Source organism: Loxodonta africana, chromosome 4, assembly GCF_030014295.1.
Source record: "Loxodonta africana isolate mLoxAfr1 chromosome 4, mLoxAfr1.hap2, whole genome shotgun sequence".
Lineage (NCBI taxonomy): Eukaryota > Metazoa > Chordata > Mammalia > Proboscidea > Elephantidae > Loxodonta > Loxodonta africana.
The window spans coordinates 131,270,031-131,291,102 of NC_087345.1; the positions used below are offsets into that span (position 1 = coordinate 131,270,031).

Here is a 21,072-nt window from a genome sequence, read left to right on the forward strand (position 1 = left end):
AAAATGGAGAGGATAATGTGGAAATTTGCTCTTCCAGTTTCTTCCCTTCTAAGGAAAAAAAAAAAAAACTCGTCATGGATGTTCACGTAATCATTTAATCGTTGCGTGTTTATGACAAGGGCTATTACCTAAGACTGAGAGGGGTACGGAGCCAAGCCTGGTTGAGTTGACATGGCATAGAGAAGTTACGGGAATCAGAAGGAGTGTGGTTGCAACAGAGGTTGGTGTCCTTGTCTACAGAGGTTTAGGTCTGAGAGGACAGGAGGGCAGAGGCAAAGAGTAGACATAAGCTTTGGTGGGGTTGTGAACATGTGGGTTGGGTGAAGATCTCAGAGTAGTTTCTGGCTTTAACTTTTAGCACCAGACTCTCATTTCTCTTTCTGCACAACTGACAGAGAAGAAAAAGAAACATCTACTTACCTGCAGTTCCACCATGGAGTACTACAAAGGAAAATCAGAGAAGGTAAGTTAAAGCAGGATAAGCTAATAAGGATAAGCTTGCTAAAGGCAGCAAGTTCATTCTTCCTAACTCTATTGCCCACCCCTTCTTCATAAATGGCATATTTGTGCCCTGGTAAAAGTAACAATAGATGCTTATTGAGTTTATTGGGTGGTCAAGGAGAGGGAAGAAATTTCCTCCAAAGGGTTGCCAATCTCCAAAAGAGTTGAAGAAATGATGCTTTAGACCCTTCAGCATGCCTAAGTGATCTCTGTGACAGCTCTTCCACAACGTGCTCTAAAAGAAAGAATTAGAACCCAGGGGCTCCCCAATGTTTAAACCTTTTCTTGAAAACCAACCAGCTTCTGGCCTTTTCCTCTGCTACCTAAATGCCACTGGGCTAGAACCAGTTCAAACTTTGCAAAGAAATTTTGAAAAGAATTTGCAAAGCAATTTAAAAAAGAAAACAGTTCTATCAGAGGATTATGCATAATTCTTCAAGAAAATGACTGCTAAAGCCATCAGGTTGGTGGGGTACAGATCACTGTGCTAGCTGTTAAAATCTCACCCCAAAATTACTTGCTAATTTGAAAAGGAAAAGGACATATCTTTACAATGGAGAGATGTGGCTGTCACTACCTTAACCAAACTCATCATCACTAATAATGAGACCACCTGACATTATATGCTGATGTGTTACAATATGAGGTTCACAACATTACCTAAGAAATATCTTTGCCAAAAAAGTTTAGACTAAGTCAAATTAAGACTTCAGACGTGAGCTCCATGGACACATCCAAACTCCCTGAGGGACCAAATTGCTGGGCAGAGGGCTGTGGGGACCATGGTCCTGGGAAACATCTGGTTCAATTGGCATAATATATTTTATTTAAAAAAAGTTCTACATTCTACTTTGGTGAGTAGCATCTGGGATCTTAAAAGCCTGCGAGCGACCATCTAAGATACAACACTGGTCTCACCCCTTCGGGAGCAAGGGAGAATAAAGAAAACTAAGGAAACAAGGGAAGGATTAGTCCAAACGACTAATAGACCACATCTACCACGGCCTCCACTAGACTGAGTCCAGTACAACTAGATGGCTCCCGGCTACCACCACCAACTGCTCTGACAGGGATCACAATACAGGGTCCCAGACAGGGCTGGAGGAAAATGTAGAACAAAATTCTAACTCACAAAAAAAGACCAGACTTACTGGTCTGACAGAGACTGGAGAAACCCCAAGAGCAGGGGCCCTAGACACCCTTTTAGCTTAGTAATGAAGTCACTCCTGAGGCTCGCCCTTCAGCCAAAGATTAGACAGGCCCACAAAACAAAACAAGACTAAAGGGGCACACCAGCCCAAGGGCAAGGACTAGAAGGCAGGAGGGGACAGGAAAGCAGGTAAAAGGAACCCAAGGTCAAGAAGGGAGAGTGTTGACATGTCATAGGGTCGTTAAACAATGTCATAAAAGAATATGTGTACTAAATTTTTATGAGAAACTAGTTTGTTCTGTAAAACTTCATCTAAAGTACATTAAAAGATAAAAGAAGACTTCAGATATGGTTCCCAGAGGATAGAAGGCAAGTTTACAGGATAAAGAAATAACCAGATAAATCAAGACTATTCTATAAGACAACTAGGCTTCTTCAAAAGTCAATGACATGTTCCAGAATGGATACATTCTACAAGTCATTTGCCCTAACATCTATCTACCTAGCTCTCTCTCCCTCTCAAAAAAAAAAAAGAAAACCAATATAATGAAAAAAAAAAAAAAAGGGAATTATTTCTGATTAACAGAAATTAAAAAAATAAAATGCAGTGTATGAACTTGGTCAGGTCCTAGTTTGAAAAAGAAAAAAAAAAAAAACTCCAAAAATCATTTGGAAAAACCTGATATTGTACTGGGTATTAAATGATATGAAATAATTATTGTTAATTTCCTTAGGTATGACAATATTATGATTATTTAAAGTATTGTTTTTAGAAGGTGCCCGCTGAAGTATTTAGGAGTGGCTCGTGGCACAATGGTTAAATGCTCAGCTGCCAACCGAAAGGTCAGCAGTTCAAAACCATCAGCAGCTCCACGGGAGAAAGATGTAGCCATTTCTTTCCATAAAGATTACAGCTTTGGAAATCATATGGGGGCAGATAGTTCTACTCTGTCCTACAGGGTTGTTATGAGTCAGAATCAATTTGATGTCACACAACGACAACATGTTTGCAACTTACTTTCAAATGATTCAGAAAAAAGAGATAAATAAAAAACTGAGCAAAATGAAAGAAATGTTGAATGTAGGTGATATGTTTGAAAATTTTAAAATAAAAGCCAGAAGTAGGGTCCAGTAGGAAATGAGTTCAACTGGGAAAATAGCATTTTCAGCTGAAAGGTTTCTCAGTAACTGGGTGTGGCAACCAAACTAGACAGGGTCATTCAATCTCAGGTATACTTTAGTTGTTGGAGGATAAAATACTGTGCCCGTAAATTCAAAATTTGTATCCTTCAGTTTCTTGGTAAGGTTCCTTTTGGTAACTTCAGTGTTTCAACTAAAAGGGGTGGCTGGAAAGAGAAATGGAGTTGGGAGAAAGGAATAATTTTACAAATGGAATATAGTTTAACTGGAAATCAGAGCACCTCTATGTAATCTGGCATAATTTGAGCAGAGAAGAAAAGAGAATCTAACAGGGGCAGTTGATGAAACCAGCCTCTGGGGGGCAGTAGAGTCTAAAGTAGCCATGGTTGTAGCCATACTTTCACTATAGCATTGCCTTTTATCAGCTCTAGAATCAGCAGTCTCTTAAGAAATAAACCAGTTGTCACTGAGTGGATTCAGACTCATGGTGACTCCATGTGTGTCAGAGTACAACTGTGCTTCATAGGGTGTTCATGGCTGATTCTCCAGAAGTAGATTGCCAGGACTTTTTTCTAAGGTACTTCTGGCTGGACTCAAACCCCCAACCTTTTGGTTAGCAGCCATTTGCACCACCCAAAGGCTCTGTTAAGAAATAAGAACTCAATATCTTTGATCCAGCAACCCTACTCTTAGGTATATACACTAGAGATCTAATAGCAGTGACACAAATAGACACATGCACACCTATGTTCATTGCAGCATTATTCACAACAGCAAAAAGGAAGAAACAACATAAGTGCTCACCAATGGATGACTGGATAAACAAATTGTGGTATATATATACAGTGGAATACTACACAGCTACGAAGAAAAATGATGAGTTCTCAAAACATTGTAACATGGATGAATCTGGAGGGCATTATGCTGACTGAAATAAGTCAATCACAAAAGGACAAATATTGCATGGTCTTACTTTTATAAAAAGACAAGAATAGGTATACACACTGAAAGCAATGTTCTTCGATGGCTACCAGGGATAAAAGGGGAAATCACTTTCTAGATAATTCAAAAAAAAAAAAACCCATTGCCGTTGAGTCGATTCCAACTCATAGTGACCCTACAGGACAGAGTAAAACTGCCCCATAGGGTTTCCAAGGAGCAGTTGGTAGATTCAAACTGCTGACATTTTGTTTAGCAGACTAGCTCTTAACCACCGCGCCACCAGGGCTCCTTCTAGATAGTAGACACATGTTGTTTTTGGTGAACGATGACACTAAGAAGTACACAAAAATAAGGGGCAATTTGGGAAAAGCAACAACAGTAATAACTACCAAAAAATATATGGATGGTTACACAGGTATAGGAAGGCACATGTGAATAATGGGTGTGCATTTTTTTTTTATGTGTAGGTGTATCTGTAGGTATGTGTACATACATGTTTGTGTGTGCTGCATATATACTCATATATATAATAAAGCACATGGGGGCACCATTGCGGATACTACCTAGACATAACCAAACAACTGGTGGGTTTGGTTTACTGGGTCTGAAGGCTTAAGACCATAGTCTTGGGGGACAACTTGGTCAATTGGCATAACATAGTTCATAAAGATATTGTTCTACATCTTAGTTTGGTGATTAGCATCTGGGGTCTTAAAAGTTTGCAAGCAGCCATCTAAGATACAACTATTGGTCTGCATGCATCTGGAGCAAAAGAGAAAGAAGGAAGCCAAAGACTCAAAGAAGAAACCAGTCTACAGGACTAATAGCTCACACAAACAATGGTCTCATCTATCCTGAGACCAGAAGAACTAGATGGTGTCCAGCTACTACTAACAACTGTTCTGACCAAGGACACAATAGATGGTCCCGGATAGAATGGGAGAAAAATGTAGAACAAACCTCAGATTTCTAAAAAGAGGCCAGATCTACTGGACCGGTAAAGGCTAGAGAATCCCCCAAGACTATCACCCTGACATATCCTCTAAATTTGGAACTGAATCCAATCCCGGAAGTCACCTTTCAGCCAAATAATAGATTGGCTCAGAAGATAAACAATATTACCTGTGAGTACTGGGCTCCTTTTAAACAGTCATCTATTTGAGACCAAACAGTCAATATTTATCCTAAACCAAAAGTGAGACGGAGAGGGGAGAGCAGGGAAGCTAGATTAACGAAAAAAATGAGAATGCTGACATATTGTGAAAAATGTCACAGAATGATATTCACAGAAATTGTTCAATGGGAGCCAATTTGCTATGCAAGCTTTCACCAAAAATACAAAAAAAAAGAAAGAAAGAAAAAGCACTTAATAGTATACCGAACTCCTGCTAAAGAAGGGATACAGGTGTTGAGAAGAAGCTAAAAAGAATTGTAATTAACAAAGAAAGACGTAGGGGAGGCTATCAATCAGTAGCAAGCTCATAGCTTCCCTGTATGAAGATCAAAGAAACAGAGGCTCTAAGAACATAGAAATGAAAAAAGAAAATAATACTTTCCCTATGATTATTTTTAAAATCTTTATTTGAATACCTGGGCTGTGATGGGGGAAAAAGAAAACAGCAGGAATGTCTGTAGAAGTGGCACTAGCCCAAAATGAGGTCAAACCTATTACAAGCTTATGATTCTAGGGATTGAGTTATTCAAGAAAATTTTAAATATTTGCCAAATATTACCGCATGTTTACCTTTCATACTTTTTTTTTTTAATGTTGCCCCAAGAGGATTGTCTATTGTTTCAATAATGAAAACAATTAGCTTTCCTCACAGGAAATAAAAAGATTGTGGAGGTAGATACGCTAATGTTTTCATTTTGTTAAAATGGAATTATTCTGAATTATTTCTTAGTATTTGAATTGCAAAGCCACTTGGCATCATTCCTGAAGAGAAGGTTTTGAAGTTTGCAAAAACTCTTTTTAAACGACGGCAAATGTAACTATCTCTCAGGAAGGTCAGCCTAATCGATGTGTACATGCTGAAGCTGAGACCTAGTCACTTCTGCTCGATTCCAAATCACAACAACCCTATGGGACAGAGTAAAACTGCCCCATAGGGTTTCCAAGGCTGTAAATCTTTATGAAGCTGATTGCCACATCTTCGTCCTGCAGAGCAGCTGGTGGGTTCGAACCACAGACCAAAGGTCTCTCTCCTATTCTCAATTCTCTCTTAGTTTGCCCTTTCCCTCCTCCCAACTAAATCCTCACCTTGTCATTCACTGGAACGAAATCACTGTTCAGGGTGACAATGCGAAAATACACTAGAAGGAGACAGGCATCATTAGTAAAACAGCTTTCCACTCCCCCGCCCCAGAATCTTCTCGTCTTCCACCCCCTCTACTTTCTCACACACACTTCTGAGTCAGAACAACCTCATCAGGTAGAAAACATACCTTGAAAGAAAAAGAAAAACCTAGTTTGAGAGAAAGGTAAAGCCCCCAAAAAGGTTTCTCTTCAGGACTCCTGACTTTGAAATCTTAGAATGGAGTGTTTCGCTAAGGAAGAAGGCATAACACAAATACAGAAACGCAAGCCAAGTGCCCTTAATGCTTTTTTATCCACATCCAAACAGCTTGATCTAAGACCCAGAAAACCAATTACACTTGCCAAATTTCCACTCCAGAAAAAATATGTTCTTTTGTTTTAGAAAAGCACACACAGTAGCTACTCCACCCACTATTCTTTTACTTGTGTAACATTGGGCATATATTCAACACCCGCAATACCTCGTCTCTGCAGACTTTCTTCTGCACTCTCTGGTTCGCAGCCTACCTCCCAAAGCAAAACCACAAATTTCCTCGGTACCATTATTCACAGCTGTCTCCCCAGTCTCTTGTTCAACTCCACATCTGAGCCTCTTACCTGGCTGCCCTGGGGTGTAGACAGGTTTGTCAGTCTGTACAAAGGTGCCACTCCTCTGTCTCTGAATCAGAACCTTCTTCTTCTCCTCAAAGCTGATGCTATTTCCAACTCCTGACACTCGGATTGTGGCTACTTCTTCTGTGCCACCAGCAGGAGGCGGTACCTGGCCAAGAGAGGAGAGTGCTGGGAGAGGTAGATTGGGGAAATCAACTGCTCTCAGCCCAACAGCAAGAGGCTAAAGTAAAAAACTGAATTACAGGGGAGTAGCAAGAGTAGAGCCATAAAACAAGCTACAGGAAGAGAACAAAACAAAACAAAAAACCCATTGCTGTAGAGTCGATTCTGACTCATGGCAACCCCATACATTGCAGAGAAGAACTGCTCCATACGGTTTTCTTAGCTGTAATCTTTATGGAAGCAGACTGCACTGCCAGGCTTTTTTTCCACAATGCCACTGGGTGAGTTTGAAACCAACCATTAGGTTAGTAGTCAAGCTCAAACCAATTCCCTACTCAAGGACCTTAAGGGGAGCGGTAATATCAGAAGTTAAGGTCAGGAACTAAAAGTGGAAGTCCAAGGTCAAGGAAATTGCGGGTGAATTATGGCAGGGAATTGAAGCTAAGGTTGGGGAAGAGAAGTTTAGAGCCCAGAGCAAATATAACAGAAATTATATTTGAAGTAAGATTATAGTGAGTGCCTAGGGAAGAGAATAGGATAAGTAAGGGATTAGAATTGGAGCAGAATCTGTGCCTACCAAAAAGGAGATACAATGTAAGTGCCTCTTCTTCATTCCAGACTCTTCTAGCAACTTCTGGATCTTGTCCTTGGTCTCCAGAGTAATAGTGAATTTTACCCCATAATACCCAGGGGTCAGGTCCAAACAAACCTTCTGAGTGGAGGGGAAGTTAAGCTGGGCTGGTAATGTCACCAGGTAGTTTCTATTAAGGGATAGAAAGGATTTCAGGGCAGTAATGATTTATTCATTCATTGAAAAACTAGACAATCTCCTAAGTACTTGGCATATAGCAGTGAATTAAACAGACCATGCCCCTGCCCTTATGAACCTTATTTTCTATAAGGGAGAAGCAGGCAAGTAATAAATAACTCATTGAATAGACTTAAATCTCCCACCACTGAGGACCCCATTATTAAGAACCTATTCCTACGCTGGAAACCCTGGTGGCGTAGTGGTTAAGTGCTACAGCTGCTAACCAAGAGGTCGGCAGTTCAAATCCACCAGGTGCTCACTGGAAACTCTATGGGGCAGTTCTATTCTGTCCTGTAGGGTCGCTATGAGTCGGCATCAACTCGATGGCAGTGGGTTTGGGGTTTAGTGGATTCCTAGGCTAAAAACCAGTTGCCGTTGAGTTGATTGAGTCATGGTGACCCTATGTCCATTAGTGCAAAACTGTGCTCCATAGGGTTTTCAAATGGCTGATTTTTCAGAAGTATATCACCAGGAACCAAGGTGCCTCTATGTGGACTTGAACCTCCAACATTTTGGTTAGCAGCTGAGAGCATTAACTATTTCCACCATCCAGGAACTCCCACCCGTGGGCTGCTAAGGAGAAAATAAGGTACGAAAACTCTACTAAATTTTAATGTTTATCTTTTTTTTTAAAGCTTCCTCTTAGTAACTTAGCTCTTCTCTTTGAGTAAAGGAGCCATGAAACCAAGGAAAAAGAAAGGTGAGAATGAAATTAAGCCTCCAAAAAATAAACCAAAAGTTATCTCCTGTCCCCACTATTTGTGTTTGAAAGAAAGATAGGCAAAGAAGCCACCTGCTCTAAATCAACTCAGATGCCAAGCACTTACGGGGCAAGTTCTTCTGCAATGGCTGGCAATAGGGCCAGCATTCCTAGAAGGAGTTGAGCCCACATCTTTGTGGGTGAGCAGGTTTCCTCAGGACCAGGAACAGGTGGTCTGCTCTGGTGCAGTAAGCTATGTACTAACTCCCCAGGTAGGGTGTGGACCTATGACTGAGGCTCCAGCCAATCACTCGCTGGTGCCTCAGGCTAAGGTGGTAGAACAGGGTAAGACCTCTCTTCACTTCCTCAAATTTCCTTCTCCCTGCAACATGCATACTGGTTCTGCCAGTCCATAATACCAGTTTTGGGAAAAAGTCAGAGTGAGTATTCATAGCGGTAAAGCTCTCACAAAACATGTTGGACTCCACCCTTTTTTCTGATTTCATTCCAAATTCCCATTTAATCTCTTTTTGTCCTTCTATTATTCTATTGTCAGATTTGAGAATGTAGGTATGGGGGCAGTATCAATAGAAAAGCAGTAAACCTCTATGTATTTGGGAATTTTTTTGGACATTAACCCTATTCAGTACTGTTGTGACTGTATGGAAATAGGGACATATACAGCTCTGAAGAAATTATAAATTGGACAACTTTTCTGAGGGCAATTTCACAATACACATCAAAAGCCTTTATGATTTGCATATTCTTTGACCCAGCAGCTCCTATTCTGGGAATGTATCATAATGGGAAAAAAAGATCATGCATATATGCAAAAAGTTATCTACAATTAGTTTCTTCACAGTGTCCTTTATAATAGCAAGACTTAGAAGCCACCGAAAGTATAAATAAGTGCGGCTACTTTTCTGGACCAATGACTAACCCAAATCAAACCAGCTTAAATAAAAAGGGTTTTTGATAACTGGATGGATCACAGAAGTGAAGGAAGAGCTGAAGGAAAAAGATCAACTCATAGACTTTGTTGCTGTTAGGGGGGCCTGGCATTAGAGACTTGATGTCACCAGGACTCACTTCTCCAATCTTTCTCTGTTGTTTGCTTATCTCTAGTTGGCCTCATCTTCATTTACTGTACACAAGCTTTCCTCCAAGTAGTGGGGAAGATGGCAGCTGCCAGTCTTTGGTTCATATTCTTCCAGCTCTATGACTCAAATAGACAAAACTTCTTCATCTATGTTACAGAAATTTCTGAAGAACGTCTTTGTTCCTTCATCTCTCACATGCTCACCTCTGAACCAATCACTGTGTTCAGGATACACACAGAGGTCAGGGTGATAGAGTACTATGATTGACGGCCCCACTGGAGTTGGGGACAGGCAGTTCTCCAAAGGAAGAGGAGTCCACTCCTATAGGAAGTGCATTGGGGTTGTGAAGGAGATGCTAGGAAAATAAAACATTATGTCTAATACAATGGAGTCCTGGTGGTTCAGTGATTAGGCATTAAGGCTGCTAACCAAACAGTTGGCAGTTCGAATCCACCAGCTGCTCCTTGGTAACGCTACGGGGCAGTTCTACTCTGTCCTATAGGGTCACTAAGAGTCAGAATCGACTCAACGGCAACGGGTTTGGGTTTTTTTTTTTTTGTCTAACACAGTGTCCAATAATATAAGTTTGTTTAAATACACTGTCATATTAATATAAAGAAGTAGTATGCAGCTATTAAAAACAGTGTTTCCATGACAGGGGGAATTGCTTGCAATAGTAATTTAATAGGAGGGAGGGCCATGATATAAAACAATATGTAAGAAGTTCTGCTCCACTTAAAACCAAACGTTATTGTTTTCAAGCTGATTCCGACTCACAACGACCCCATGGGACAGAGTAGAACTGCCCCATAGTGTTTCCAAGGTATACAGTTTATGGAAGCAGACTGCCACGTCTTTCTCCTGCAGAGCAGCTGGTGGGTTGAAGCCACTGACCTTTTGGTTAGCAGCTGAGTGTTTAACCACTGTACCATCAAAGCTTCTTTGATTCCACTTAGTAGGTAAAAAAGTGGAAAGAGGAGGTGGGGACAAGATGGCGGACTAGTCAGACACTCCCAGTAATCCCTGTTACAACAATGGCCAAAAAAAAACAAGTGAAATGATCATATTTATGACAAGCTAGGAGCCCTGAACATAAAAGGCAAAGTTAGAAAATGGACCGAGTGACGGGGGAGGGAGAAACGGTTCAGAAGCAGAGCGGAGTTGCAAGACCTGAATAGTGGGGAACCCTCAGGCACCGTTTCCTGGAGTGACTGCAGTGGGTTGGCAGTAGCATACTGGCTGCTGTTTCCTCAGGGAGAGACAGCCAACTGCACAGCCTACTCACACATCTGGAACCAGAGAAGAACGGTGCTTTTGACAAAAGATAAACACTCACATATATTTTACAGAGCTCCCAGCCCCCAAGCCAGCTTCAGTGGCTGTCGATTTCTCTGGGCCAGAGATAGACCTGAAAGCCCCCGAGCCATTCTTCCTGCATTGGAGAAGGAATAAATTCACAACTGGGAAAAAAGATAATCTGCCTGCTCGGCTAACCTGGGGAGCTCAGGACAGAAGTAGCCCCTGTCCAGGCATAAACTGTCCAAGGACTTTGAATACCTTTTCCCCTTCACGGACCTCTGTGGGCCTATTTTAGGAGCATAGGCCCTTGTTGGCGGACTGCAACTGTTTCAACTGTGCGGTGGAGAGGTGGGTGTTTGATGTTTGACATAGCTTTGCCTATTAAACAGGGTCCTCACATACCCACATCAGGGGCCTAAGGACTAGTAGCTCCACCCACATCACCCAGACACCCGCGACACATGTCCAAGGATAATTGGTACCTCCCAGTCCTTATGACCAAAAGCATTGGGTGCCCATGGTCTGTCTGCAGAACCCACCCACCTCTGCCCTGTAGGCAACAGGGATGTGCTTTCCTCACAGACACTCAGGGAATGGTTGTCAGCCCCCTGCCTTGTTCAGAGTGTGACCTGCTCCTGCAACCAAATACCCATACCTACACCAATCACCCCTGCTCCTCTAAGACTATAGGGCAGAGCCTGTACCACATGCCTATACCACACACCTGGGCACCTGAGCCAAATCCATACAAGAAAATTGAATGGACTCCTAGGCTGATATACCTGATAACAGCTCTAGCCATCTGGTGACAGGACATAAGAGCTTCAAAGGCAAAAATAATCAAGCTAGCTCACTCAAGCAACCTATTTGGACTTACTAAAACAAAACAAAGCGAAAAGGTAGGATACAGTAAAAAAAGCAAACATAAAATAAACTAATACAATAACTTATAGATGGCTCAGAGGCAACAGTCAATATCAAATCACATAAAGAAGCAGACCATGATCACTTCAACAAGCTCTCAAAACAAAGAATCAAGGGATCTTCTGGATGAAGTTGCCCTCCTTGAATTACCAGATGCAGAATACAAAAGATTAATATACAGAACTCTTCAAGACATCAGGAAGGAGATCAGGCAATACACAGAACAAGCCAAGGAACACACAGATAAAGCAGTTGAGGAAATTTAAAAGGTTATTCAGGAACATAATGAAAAATTTAATAAGCTGCAAGAATCCACAGAAAGACAGCAATCAGAAATTTGGAAGAGTAAAAATAAAATTACAGAATTAGACAACTCAATAGAAAGTCAGAGGAGCAGAATTGAGCAAGTGGAAGGCAGAATTGGTGAGCTTGAAGATAAAGTACTTGGCACCAATATATTTGAAGAAAAATCAGATAAAAGAATTAAAAAACATGAAGAGACCTTAAGAATCATGTGGGACTGTAACAAGAAAAATAACCTATGAGCAATTGGAGTACCACAACAGGGAGGTATAACAGGAAATACAGAGAGAATTGTTGAAGATTTGTTGGCAGAAAACTTCCCTGATATTGTGAAAGATGAGAAGATATCTATCCAAGATGCTCATTGAACTCCACGTAAGGTAGATCTCAAAGGAAAGTCACCAAGACGTATTATAATCAAACTTGCCAAAACCTAAGATAAAGAGAGAATTTTAAGAGTGGCTAGGGATAAACGAACAGTCACCTACAAAGGAGAGTCAAGAATAAGCTCGGACTACTCAGCAGAAACCACTCAGACAAGAAGGCAATGAGTTGACATATATAAAGCATTGAAGGAAAAAAATTGCCAACCAAGTATCATATATCCAGCAAAACAGTCTCTCAAATATGAAGGTGAAATTATGACATTTCCAGGTAAACAGAAGTTTAGGGAATTTGTAAAAGCCAAACTGAAGCTATAAGAAACACTAAAGGGAGTTCTTTGTTTAGAAAATGAATAATACCAGATATCAACCCCAGACGAGAACACAGGACAGAGCAACCAGATGTGAACCCAGATAGGGAAATCACAACAATAAATCAAAATAAAAAAACTCAAAATGGAGAAGCAGCAATGTCATTATGTAAAAGAAGACAACATTAAAACAATAAAGAGGGGTTAAGAAATGTATGCATAGATCTTTCATATGGAGAGAAAGACAAGGCAATATAAAGAAATAAAAGTTAGGTTTAAACTCAGAAAAATAGGGGTAAATAAGGTAACCACAAAGGACACTAACAATCCTACTCATCAAAATAAAATACAAGAAAAAAATAGAGACTCAGCAGAAACAAAATCAACAACAACAAATTAGAGGAAAAGACAATATATAAAGATAAACAATTTTTTTTTTTTTTTTACTCAGCACAAAAAATTAAGTGGGAAAAAGAAACTGTCAACGACACACAAAAAAAGACATCAAAATGACAGTACTAAACTCATACCTATCCATAATTACACGGAATGTAAATGGACTAAATACACCGATAAAAAGACAGACAGTGGCAGAATGGATTAAAAAAACACAATCCATCTATGTGCTGACTACAAGACACACATCTTAGACTTAGAAACACAAGCAAACTAAAACTCAAAGGATGGAAAAAAATACAGCAAGCAAGCAACAACCAAAAAAGAGCAGGAGTGGCAATATTAATTTCTGACAAAATAGACTTTAAAGTTAAATTTACCACAAAGGATAAGGAAGGACACTATATAATGATTAAAGGGACAATATACCAGGAGGATATAACCATATTAAATATTTATGCACCCAATGACAGGGCTGCAAGATACATAAAACAAACTCTAACAGCATTGAAAAGTGAGATAGATAGCTCCACAGTTATAGTAGGAGACTTCAACAACCACTTTTGACGAAGGACAGAACATCCAGAAAGAAGCTCAATAAAGACACATAAGATCTAAATGCCACAATTAATCAGCTTGACCTCATAGACATATACAGAACACTCCACCCATCAGCAGCCAAGTATGCTTTCTTTTCTAGTGCACAAGGAACATTCTCTAGAATAGACCACATATTAGGTCAAAAGGCAAGCTTTAGCAGAATCCAAAACATCGAAATATTACAAAGCATCTTCTCTGATCATAAGGCCATAAAAGTAAAAATCAATAATAGAAATAGTAGGAAAAAGAAATCAAACACTTGGAAACTGAACAATACTCTGCTCAGAAATGACTGGGTTATAAAAGACATCAAGCATGGAATAAAGAAATTCATAGAATCCAATGAGAATGAAAACACTTCCTATTGGAATCTTTGGCACACAGTGAAAGCAGTGCTCAGAGGGCATTTTATATCAGTAAATGCACACATCCAAAAGATGAAAGGGCTAAAATCAAAGAATTATCCCTACAACCTGAACGAAAAGGAAGAGAGCAACAAAAGAAACCCTCAGGCACAAGAAGAAAGCAAATCATAAAAATTAGAGCAGAATTAAATGAAATAGAGAACAGAAAAACAATTGAAAGAGTTAACAAGACCAAAAGCTGGTTCACTGAAAAAATTAACAAAATTGATAAACCATTGCCAAAGTGACAAAAGAAAAACAGGAGAGGAAGCAAATAACCTGAATAAGAAATCAGATGAGCAATATCACAACAGACCCAACTGAAATTGAAAGAATCATATCAGATTACTATGAAAATTGTATTCTAACAAATTTGAAAACCTGGAAGAAATGGATGAATTTCTAGAAACACACTACCTACCCAAACTAACACAAGCAGAGGTAGAACAATTAAATAGACCTATAACAAAAGAAGAGATTGAAAACGTGATTAAAAAACTCCCAACAACAACAAAAGCCCTGGCCTGGACAGCTTCACTGGAGAGTTCTACCAAACTTTCAGGGAAGAAAACTACCACTAACAGTATTTCAGAGCACAGAAAAGGACAGAATACTCCCAAACTCATTCTATGAAGCCAGCATATCCCTGAGGCCAAAACCAGGTAAAGACACCACAAAAAAAGAAAATTACACACCTATATCCCTCATGAACTTAGATGCAAAAATTCTCAACAAAATTCTAGCCAATAGAATTTAACAACATATCAAAAAAATAATTCATCATGATCAAGTGGGATTCATACCAGGTATGCAGGGATGATTCAACATTAGAAAAAACAATTAATGTAATGCATCATATAAATGAAACAAAAGGCAAGAACCGCATGGCCTTATCAATTGATGCAGAAAAGGCATTTGACAAAATTCAACACACATTCATGATAAAAACTCTCAGCAAAATAGGAATAGAAGGAAAATTCTTCAACGTAATAAAGGGCATTTATACAAAGCCAATAGCCAACATCATCCTAAATGGAGAGAGTGTGAAAGCATTCCCCTTGAGATTGGGAACCAGACAGGGATGCCCTTTACCACCTCTCTTATTCAGCATTGTGCTGGAGGTCCTAGCCAGAGCAATTAGGCTAGATAAAGAAATAAAGGGCATCCAGATTGGTAAGGAAGAAGTAATAGTATCTCTATTTACAGATGACATGATCTTATACACAGAACACCCTAAAGAATCCTCAAGAAAACTACTGAAACTAATAGAAGAGTTCAGCAGGGTATTAGGATACAAGATAAACATACAAAAATCAGTTGGATTCCTCTACATCAGCAAAAAGAACATCGAAGAGGAAATCACCAAATCAATACCATTTACAGTAGCTCCTGAGAAGATAAAATACTTAGGAATAAATCTAACCAGAGACGTAAAAGACCTATACAAAAAAAACTATAAGACACTACTGCAAGAAACCAAAAGAGAACTACATAAGTGGAAAAACATACCTTGCTCATGGATAGGAAGACTTAACATTGTAAAAATGTCTAATGTACCAAAAGTGATCTATAGATACAATGCAATTCTGATCCAAATTCTAACAATATTTTTCAATGAGATGGAGAAACAAATCACCAACTTGATATGGAAGGGAAAGAGGCCCTGAATAAGTAAAGCATTACTGAAAAAGAAGAACAAAGTGGGAGGCCTCATACTACCTCATTTTAGAACCTTCTATACCGCCACAGTAGTCAAAACAGCCTGGTATTAGTACAACAACAGATACATAGACAAATGGAACAGAATTGAAAATCCAGACATAAATCCATCTACATATGAGCAGCTGATATTTGACAAAGGCCCAAAGTCAGTTAAATCAGGAAAAGACAGCCTTTTTTAACAAATGCTGCTGGCACAACTGGATATCCATCTGCAAAAAAATGAAACAAGACCCATACCTCACACCATGCACAAAAACTAACTCAAAATAGATCAAAGACCTAAATATAAAATCTAAAACAATAAAGATCATGGAAGAAAAAATAGGGGCAACCCTAGGAGCCCTAATACATGGCATAAACAGTACACAAAACATTACTAACAATGCATAAACACCAGAAAAGAAACTAGATAGCTGGGAACTCCTAAAAATCAACCATCTATGCTCATCCAAACACTTCACCAAAAGAGTAAAAAGATTACCTACAGACTGGGAAAAGGTTTTTATCTATGACATTTCCGATTAGCATCTGATCTCTAAAATCTACATGATACTGCAAAAACTCAACAACAAAAAGACAAATAACTCTATTAAAAAATGGGCAAAGGATATGAACAGGCACTTCACTAAAGAAGGCATTCAGGTACATGAGGAGATGCTCATGATCATCAGCCATTAGAGAAATGCAAATCAAAACTACAATGTGATCCATCTCGCTCCAACAAGGTTGGCATTAATCCAAAACACACAAAATAATAAATGTTGGAGAGGTTGTGGAGAGACTGGACCACTTATACACTGCTGGTGGGAATGTAAAATGGTACGACCACTTTGGAAATCTGTAAACATTTTTACTTCTGTAAAAAACTGGAAATAGTATTACCATACGATCCAGCAATCCTACTCCTTGGAATATATCCTAGAGAAATAAGAGCCTTTACACAACAGATGTATGCACACCCATGATCATTGCAGCACTGTTTACAATAGCAAAAAGAAGGACACAAACAAGGTGCCCATCAACAGATGAATGGATAAATAATGATATAGTCACACAATGGAATACTATGCATTGGCAAAGAACAATGACAAATTGTTCTTTGCCAATGCATAGTATTCCATTGTGTGACTATATCATTATTTATCCATTCATAACATGGAGGACTCTGGAAAGCATTATGCTGAGTGAAATTAGTCAATTGCAAACAGACAAATATTGTATGAGACCACTATTATAAGAACTCGAGAAACAGTTTAAACACAGAAGAAATTATTCTTCAATGGGTACAAGAGTGGGGAGGGAGGGAAGGAGAGGGGTATTCACTAATTAGATAATAGGCAAGAACTATTTTAGGTGAAGGGAAAGACAACACACAATACAGGAGAGGTCAGCACAGCTGGACTAAACCAAAAGCAAAGAAGTTTCCTGAATAAACTGAACACTTCAAAGTCCAGCGTAGGAGGGGCAGGAGTTTGCGACCATGGTTTCAGGGGACATCTAAGTCAATTGGCATAATAAAATCTATTAAGGAAATATTCTGCATCCCACTTTGGAGAGTGGCAGCTGGGGTCTTAAATGCTAGCAAGTGGATATCTAAGATGCATCAACTGGCCTCAACCCACCTGGAGCAAAGGAGAATAAAGAATACCAAAGACACAAGGCAATTATGAGCCCAAGAGACAGTAAAAGGGCCACATAAAATCAGAGACTACATCATCCTGAAACCAGAAGAACTAGATGGCGCCTGGCTACAACTGATGACTGCCCTAACAGGGAACACAACAGAGAATCCATGAAGAAGCAGCAGAACAGTGGATGTAGACCTCAAATCTTGTGGAAAAAAGACCAGACTGGAAGGTCTGACTGAGACTAGAAGGATCCCAGAGGTCATGGTCCCCAGTCCTTCTGTTAGCCCAAGACTGGAACCATTCCCAAAGCCAACTCTTCAGATAGGGATTGGACTATGGGATAGAAATGATACTGGTGAGGCGTGAGCTTCTTGGATCCAGTAGACACATGAGACTATGTGGGCAGCTCCTGTCTGGAGGGGAGATGAGAGGGCGGAGGGGGTCAGAAGCTGGCTGAATTGACACGAAAATAGAGTGTGGAGAGGAGGAGTGTGCTGTCTCATTAGGGGGGTAAGCAACTAGGAGTACATACCAAGGTGTATATAAATTTTTGTTTGAGAGACTAACTTGAGTTAAAGCACAATAAAAAAATTTTTTAAAAAGGTGGAAAGAGAGCCACTCCCACCTTGACAATAAGAAAAAGCCAAATAAACTACAAAAGCACAACTTTTCTTGAATAGAAATGTTGAACCTAAGAGCTGAGATGAAGTTGCAGGCCAACAAAGTAGCCTAAAATCCAAGAAAAAACTGAATGCCTGGACCATCTCATCTGTGGCAGAGCCTGGGTGGAATTTGGGTCATCATATAAATGGGTGAGAAGAAATCAACTAAAATTTTTAATGAATTACTAAAAATTTAGTCGTTAGTGGAGTCCAATGACTACAAAGAACTTCTGGGAGCCAGCCACAGAAACAAGGGGAATTTGTACTTACTCATGGAGTCTTTTCTATGACTTCTACTAGACACCCACAAGAAGATTGGGGGCAAGATGAGAAACTGAAAAGAGCCTTCCTCGGAGATATAGGCATAGAGGAAAATATTAGCTACCACAGCAGGAAGGGCCCCAGCTGCCCAGACCCTTCTTTAAAAAGGCTTAAGACTAGAGCAACAGAGGAAGGAGAGTCAGAAATAGGAGGAGGAAATGGCATGTGTGGCTAATTTTCTCCATGAACAAATGCCTCCTTTGCCAAAAGACCAGAATTAGGTGGTGTCCAGCTACCATTACTGAACATTTGATCAAAGACTTTACAGAAGAATCTTAATCAAAAGCGGGAAAATGTAGAATAGAATTTAAAATTCCTATTAAATCCATATTTTATGGTGCTGAGAAGGTTGGATGAACCCCTGAAACTATTGCCCTGAGATAATCTTTAAACCTTAAACCAAAAGTGTCCCCTGAAGTCTTCTTAAAACCAAACAATAATTTAGCTTAACTAGGAAAGAATGTCTGCCTTGAGCATTGTGCTCTTAAGATTTATCTATATGGGATCAAATGGACAACAACAACTTATAGATTACATAAGAAACTTATGGGGCAGTGAGTTTGTGTTAACAAGGAAGGAACAGCTTAGAAGAGGAGAGTGAGAATGGTTGTACAACTCGAAGAATATAATCAATGTCACTGAATTGTACATGTAGAAATTGTTGGACTGGTGTATGCTCTGCGGTGTATGTTCTCAACAATGATGACAAAAGCAAAATAAATTATATTCAAGTAGTCCCTGATTTATGACATACTCAAGTTATGCCAAACAACATTAACAACCATCTTTTTTTTTTTTTGTACATCTTATTTTTTTATCTTTATAATATGGACCCACTTACAATGTTCCAACCCCCAAAGACAAATAAAGTTTGGATTTATAAAGATACTGATAATAAAAGGCAATAATAATGAGAACAAAAATAATAATAATAAAAATGAGGTATTTAACTTAAGTTAGAACCGACTTATAATGGAGTCATTGGAAGAGAACTCCTTCATAAGTCAGGGACTACATGTGTATACATATATATAAGCTTAAGATTCTGGGGGGAGCAGCAAACATTGTTGCCCCCAGGGCACAGGTGAAGACCCATTGTTGCCAGGGACAAGAAACAGTCCTGAGCCCAGTATTCTATACTTCTAGAGATTTCCTATAACTGGAGGAGTAGCAAGAAAATCTTTCCCACACAAGACTTGACATAGACCCAAGGCACAGTGTGACTGCCTGTCACAGAAGGAGAGGCAGGAATATGAAATACCTCATCCCTAAGGCCCTGGCATCTCAATGGGTAAGAACCTGGCTGCTAACAAAATGGTTGGCAGTTCAAATGCACCAGCCAGTCTTTGAAAACCCTATGGGACAGTTCTACTCTGTCCTATAAGGTCACTATGAGTCAGAACAGACTCGGCAGCATATAATAACAAGGCCCAGGCAAATAATGCCTACCTGAGACTGAAGGTGAAGAAGACTATTCTGCTCGCCCCCACCCCCCACCACCCTAGCAAACACCAAGTAACAAGCAGCAGAAGTTTGCCACTGAAGGAAGGGCAGGAACATGGAGAGAGACTGCCTGTATGGTGCCTACATGGTGTAAAGAGAATGCTGGAAGCTGAAAGTGGAGCATAAACATTGAAAAAAAACAACAGGACTCCAGACCCCACCCTAAGCATAAGGCATCTGTGATAGCTAAGATTGTGTGTCATCTTGGCTGAGCCATGATTCTCAGTGTTTTGGCAGTTGTATAATGTTGTGATCGCTTCTCTGTTGAGATTTGATATGTGATCACCCTCATGATGGGTTCTGCTGTGAGTAACCAATCAATTGAAATGGAGTTTCCTTGGGTGTGTGGGCTGCATCGAATATAAGTGAACATTCTGGCAAGGCTTGGGGGCTTTTTTCTCGTGCTAGATTCCGCACCTGGCCTCTGTTTGTCTGACCTCTGGTTCTTGGGAGTTGAGCTAGCAGCTTTCTTGTGATTTTGCCTGCTGATCTTGGGATTCATTAATCTTCACAGCCTGTGAGCAAGAGCCCTGCTCTCTGACCTGCAGATCTTAGGTTCGCCATACCTTACAGCTATGTGAATCAGGAGAAGCCTCTATCTTGATCCACAGACTTGGGACATCCCAGCCTGTACAACCGTGTAAGCCATTTCCTTGAGATATATATATATACATATATATATGTGTGTATATATATATGTTTTACTGGTTTTGCTTCTTTAGAGGCTAGCCTAAGACAGCATCATAAGAGGAACATGAAGCCCATGGTGCATTGAAAGTAATCTTGGCAATAACAAAACCTAAATTCAGCTCACCTTTTAACTAGATTGACTAAACGTGCCATGCTAACTGCAGAGAAGAGGTTATCCATCTCCAGGCATAAATACTATTTATCTGTTCTCTCCTGCTCTACATAAGATGTTTGGCATTCAATCAAAAATTATGAGATGTGTGATTTTCCTATATGTTGTAAGTTCTGCCTCTATGATGTTAGTGAGGGAGGATGGGCAGCAGTTGTATTAGGGGGAAGGATTCAATCTACAAGACTGGATTGTGTTTTGAGGTAATCTCTTGAGATATAAAAGAAAGAAGCAAGCAGAGAGACAGAGGGACCTCATAGCACCAAGAAAGCAGTGCCAGGAGCAGAGCGCAATCTTTGGACCCAGGATCCCTGTGCAAAGA

General features: G+C 39.9%; 1 protein-coding gene across 1 annotated transcript in view; it reads right to left on the bottom strand.

Annotated features, from left to right (window-relative positions):
* The window catches only part of A2ML1 (alpha-2-macroglobulin like 1), a 44,593-nt gene extending 36,066 nt beyond the window's left edge, over positions 1 to 8,527 (bottom strand). Inside the window, exons 1-5 of the mRNA XM_064284653.1 lie at positions 8,463 to 8,527; positions 7,402 to 7,585; positions 6,648 to 6,810; positions 5,994 to 6,046; positions 421 to 441 (exon numbers count right to left, since the gene is read on the bottom strand). Of these exons, the coding sequence (XP_064140723.1) occupies positions 421 to 441; positions 5,994 to 6,046; positions 6,648 to 6,810; positions 7,402 to 7,585; positions 8,463 to 8,527 (486 nt within the window). The remainder of the gene's footprint in view (positions 1 to 420; positions 442 to 5,993; positions 6,047 to 6,647; positions 6,811 to 7,401; positions 7,586 to 8,462) is intronic.
* Positions 8,528 to 21,072: the final 12,545 nt, after the last annotated feature.